General features: G+C 41.1%; 1 protein-coding gene across 1 annotated transcript in view; it reads right to left on the reverse strand.

The window, feature by feature from the left end:
• Positions 1-891: 891 nt before the first annotated feature.
• The window catches only part of Cpe (carboxypeptidase E), a 127,255-nt gene continuing 122,525 nt past the window's right edge, over positions 892-5,621 (reverse strand). Inside the window, exons 8-9 of the mRNA XM_008824952.3 lie at positions 3,900-4,018; positions 892-1,568 (exon numbers count right to left, since the gene is read on the reverse strand). Coding sequence (XP_008823174.1) covers positions 1,470-1,568; positions 3,900-4,018 — 218 coding nt within the window. The 3' untranslated portion in view covers positions 892-1,469. The remainder of the gene's footprint in view (positions 1,569-3,899; positions 4,019-5,621) is intronic.

The following is a 5,621-nucleotide window of genomic DNA, read 5'->3' on the forward strand; positions in this document are numbered from 1 at the left end:
GAATATTAGTCAATCATACCACAACCATCAGCAGCACACGCATGCGCACACGCGCATGCAAATACACCTATGCTCAGTCACTCTGTCTTGCTCTTACAGACTTAAATTTTAAGTCTAGGCTTATATGCATTAAGAGTCTGTTTCTAACTCCATTCATCCAATCTTATTTTCTTCTTTAATATTTTATTATTCTTATTTTTATATGTATGAGTATATTGCCTGCATGTGGGTAAGTGCACCTGTGTTGTGCAATGCCCACAGAGGCCAGAAGGTGGTGTTGGATCCCCTGGAACCAGAGTTCCAAATGGCTGTTAGCTGCCATGTGGGTGCTGGGAATCGAACCTGGATCCCCTTCAAGAGCAGTCAGTGCTCTTAACCACTGAGCCATCTCTCCAGCCCCTTCATTTTCCTCTTGACAACACATGCTTACATGTTAACTCATGTATATATTTAGTTAAAGTCTGTGTCCACAACTGACCCATTAAGATTCATAGAATCCAGGAGCTGGAAAGATGATTCAGCAGTTAAGAGCATGTACTGCTTTTGTAGAAGACCAGCATTCAGCTCCCAGCACCCACACTGAGTGGCCATAACCACCTGTAACTACAGCACCAGGGGATCTGATGCCCTTTTCTGGCCTCCTCAGGCACTGTACAAACTCATACAGACACACATATAATTAAAAATAAAATCTTAAAAAGAGCTATAGAATCAAAACCTTCAGCCAAACAACAATGCACAAAAGGCTTCTACGCTGCCTGGCATGCAGCTATAATAAGTTTTTTTAAATGTAGAAGGTAAACAAACGAGAAGCCACTGTGAAGGAAACTTTTTTTGGATCATGAAACCACAATTTTAGACCATAGAGAATTAAAATGCACAAGACAGAGATTCTTTTTAAACCTTTATTCATTCAGAATGCAATTCTGGGCCAATATGCAATCAAGACAAAACTTTAAACTCTGTAGTGTTAACGGGCTGACTGACAGAACAATTTTTCTCTCACAAGTACAAGCAAGAAGTCAGTTTTCATTTTGCACACAAAACCGCTTAGAAACGTACATTTTCTTCCCATCAGAAATGCATTCACAGCTCATGCTTTAATACAGCGAATCAGCACAAGAGACAAATGACAATGTGTACGGAGCGACGTAACTCTTGCAGTACAGAGCTCACAACTCCAAGCTACATCTGTTGACTTTTTCAATGGTATTTGTCATATCGCATTGTCATCAGTTACATAAAAGATCATCACTCATTTTATTAAAGCTCTGTAGGGAAATGGATGCCATGAGGGTGAAGTAAATCGAGTTCCTATATTTTTATCTGAATCTAAGTAATGTGGATTACTACTTAAATGATTAAAAATAAACCAGTGTTAAATATTAATGGCACACGATCTAAAATAAAATAGCCACAATGCATTATACTATATTATATAGATTGAAGCAGCTAGTTAGAAGCCTCTTTTAAAAATTTAAAGTTTCTGACATCATTTTCCACCATTCCATCAGTTCTTCTTTCTCCTCTTCTTTCCTCTCAGAGAATGACTCCAGCTCAAAATCAACCTGAAGGGGGAAATCAATAACATTGTTAGCAAATTGTTTATGTATTTTTTAAAAAATTAAAATTTAAAAAACAATTTTACAGCTTATATAACAGAATAAGCTCAATCCAGCCTCTTGAATTAAAGGAGATCTAAGGGAGGGAAAGTTTTGTTTTAAACAAAATATTCTTTCATATGAAAAATATTCAGAAGTCATTCTATTTGAATTATGCTTTGTTCTATTAGCTTTAAAGAGAGTTCAGTAAATTCCCCTGCCCATCCTCTTCCTTCGTGGAAAGCTATAGCTTATAATTTTCCTCCTTTAAATATCCAGTGAGCTTTGCCTGTTAGCCTTGAATTCGATCTTAATTGGGGGTGAAGGGTAATGGAATATGATTCAGAGTGCTGGTGACCCAGTCTACACAGTTGTCTTTCAGATCATGAATTTATTCAAGAGACCACAGACACATGCCTCCAAACTATGTTCTGGTGAACTGGGGGGTCTCCTTCAGGTCAGCGGAGAACACCCTCACCCCCATACAAAGGGCTAATCTAAGCCTTCACCCAGTCCTCCTGAGTCTACCATCCCAGATGGAACTAAGACTTCCCTGATGTGCCCACCTCAACACTTGGTTATTTTCTAAAGTGATTACATGCACTACATCCTCAGACTATTTGAAGAACTAGGGAAGAAAAGTATTGAACCTTTCTCAACCTGTACCTGGAGCTACTTATTTTCCAGGTTTCATTACCCAAATCTGCTTCCTGGTTTTAATACACACACCACCTCATGTAGATATATCCACAATCGAATTGAAAACACCATTTTAAAAACTCAAGATCTTTTGTTTGCAAAAAATAAGCACTTGGAGCTGGAGAGATGGCTCAGTGGATAAGAGTGATTGCTCTACAAGCACAAGGCACGCTCCCAGGGAGGCACCACACCACATGAGGACAAAAGTATTTATACTCTGAATTTTCAGTGTATAAACAAAATTACAGTGGAGTCTTTTCACTAGAAATTCTGCAGGCTGCCTTGTGGTCCCAGTCATGTAATATGATGTAAAAAGATGATAGTGAAATTCTGATCCCAGAAAAATGTTGATGCCATACCATCACCTTCCTAATAAAACTATTTGGATATGCTTACATAAGAAACAATGTTTAACGGACCAGGGAAAGGGCTCAATGTATAAAGCACTTGCCTCACAAGCATGAGAACAGAGTTCAGATCCCAACACCCCACATAAAAGCTGAGCACGTGTGGCAGCTGACTGCCATCCCTGTACTCGAAAGTCACGAGAAGGGGGTCCCCAGGCAAGCTGGCTAGCTAGATTAGCCAGAATTGTAAGTCACAGGTTCAGTGAAAGATTGTGCCTCAATAAAGGAGAGGATGATCAAGAAAGACACTCGACAGTGTGGACTTTCCAGTGCAGCCATAAATGGGGGGCTCCTGCTCCTCTGTAAATAAACCCCCACCCTATGCTCTGTAAAAAAAGAAAAAGAAAGACACTCAACAACTTTGGGCCTCTATATGCACTCATACATATGCACTCCCCCATCACACACCAGAGAAAGAGAGAGAGAGAGAGAGAGAGAGAGAGAGAGTCAGTCTAGCTAGCCAGCTTGCTCTGGGAATCCCCATCTCTGCCTCCTAAGCACTGGAATTACAGGTTGGCTTACATGCCTTCTGGCATTTTCTTGGGTTCTAGAGATTCAGACTCTGGTCCTCATCTTGTGGAGCAAACACTTTACCTTCAAACCACTATCATGCATCAAGCTCCTATTGTGTATTCTTAATAAATGTTTGAGAGTCAGGCATGATGGCACAGGCCTTTAGTCCCAGCACTTGGGAGGCAGAGGCAGGTGAATCTCTATAAGATCGAGGCCAGTCTGGTCTACATAGAGAGTTCCAGGCCAGCTGGAGCTACAGGAAGACGCTTGTCTCAAAATGAAAAATGTTTGGTTAATGCCTAAGATTATCTTATAGGCATTATTCACATTTTCAAATATTTATTAAGGCATTATACTAGATGCTAGAGATGAAAAGATCATTGGAACAGAATCCCATTTGGATTGAAACCAAGATTAGCAAATAAAAATTTTAGTATTTTTAAGTTTTATTTTATGTTCTTGTGAATCTTTTCAAAAAGCCCAAGGAGACTTTGAGCAAGTCACCAAGCCTTGTTGGACCTCAGTTTTCTCATCTGTAAAGTGGAGATAATAATAGTACCTAATTCATAAGGCTATAGTGACTATTAAAGTCAGTTAAAATATGCTTGACGATGGCAAATGCTGAATTATTATTGGCTTCATTACTATATTGTTCTTAACTATTTTTATGACTACTTACCCCAATGGCAGGGCTATAAGGAACTGCCACTTTCTTTGTTATTGCCAGATAGCCAGGAGCTGATGCTGTAAGTTTGTAGTTTCCAGGGGCAAGCAATCGCCAGTAATCACCATCCTTAGCTGCAGGATAACAGGCCATCAAAACTTAAGCACACAGGTGAAATGCATAATTATGCCATTTAAGGGATATCATTATTAAAGCTCAGCTCAATTTCTTTGAGTACCTATTTTGATGACAATCTGTAAGAAAGAATGCAAAATTCTCTCCATAGACCGCATATCTTAGAACTACTTTATGGATGTGAATGTTGAGTGTTTAGTAACCTCCTAAGACTGTGTGTCTTCTGATAATGTCAGGAGTGATGTCAGTAAAAAGATATGATATATAAAGTCTCCAAATTACCAAGGTCAGAACATCTAGGCACCCGATTTTCATTCTTTTCCAGTAAAGATCTGAGATCCTAAGAATCTTTTAGATCAATATTTCACAAAGCAAGGCCCCCAGATGGCCTCATCAGAATCCCCAAGATCAGAAGGTTAGATTTCCAAAGATTCCCAGCACAGGGTCTACAGTGTCACCTAGGAGCTGCATTTTGAACAAGTTCTCCCAAGAATTCTTGAGCAGAGCTATGATGCAATCTCTTTTTCTCCCCTGGGTTTCTTCTAAACCTGGGCTGGTCCCATAGCCAACCACACTCATGTGTGATCCTTCACCTCATTAGTTCTCCCCCCTTGGTCTGAGACACAAGGCAAACCACCAGCCTTAGATATTTTCCAACACTCCACTCTAGGCCTATCCCAATGTAAGGAGTTTGAGCACCCACCCATGGCAATCCATTTCCAATCTCTAACCCCCCTGACCCATCACTGTCCCATTTCTCACATCAGTCCTTCCCATACTGGGGTGTATATCAACCAACTAGGAAACTTGGTAAAATGAAAAATCTGATTCAAGGCTTAGAGATGAGGCCTTGGATTCTGCATGCCTAAACTTCCAGGATGATGCTGATGTTCTCATGGGTCCACACTTTGAGAAGCAAGATCCTCCTGGGAAACTCACACTTGCTCCAATTTCCCAATACCTCTAACTCATCCTCTTCATCCTCACTCTCAGTAGATACTTTATAACTTATTTCACTGTGAAAATGCAACCAGAAAAAAAAAATCAGATCCTATCTCTGTATCTTCTTCCATGCCCACCATCCCCTTCAGGTAGTGCTGTCTTTATCGTCTGTGTTTTACAGCAAAATGTCAATACTCTCCATCACTAAAAGATTTCTTCCTAATCTTGCTTGGACTCACTCCAGTCAGGGCCTTTTGGTCAAGAGTCACTGTCCTAGTTTGATTCTCCATTGCTGCCACAAAACACGCTAACCAATACCAACTTGGGGAGGAAAGGGTTTATTTGGCTTACATCTCCCGGCTCACAGTTCATCAGGGAGCCCAAGGTAGGAACTCAGGACAGGAACCTGGAGGCAGGAGCTGGAGCACAGGTCATGGAGGAACACTGCTTACTGGCTTGCTCCCCTGGACCTTGCTCAGCCTGCTTTCTTATGCAACACAGGCAGGCCCACCTGCCCAGGGGTGGAACCACCCACAGTGGGCTGGGCCCTCCCACATCACTCAACAATCAGGAAGACGCCCCATGGACATGGCCATAGGCCAGTCCAACAAAGGAAATTCCCCAATTGAGGCTCCCTCAACCCAAGTGTGTCAAGTTGAC

This window comes from Nannospalax galili, unplaced genomic scaffold (assembly GCF_000622305.1).
Source record: "Nannospalax galili isolate Female #2095 unplaced genomic scaffold, S.galili_v1.0 scaffold109, whole genome shotgun sequence".
In the NCBI taxonomy this organism is placed as follows: domain Eukaryota; kingdom Metazoa; phylum Chordata; class Mammalia; order Rodentia; family Spalacidae; genus Nannospalax; species Nannospalax galili.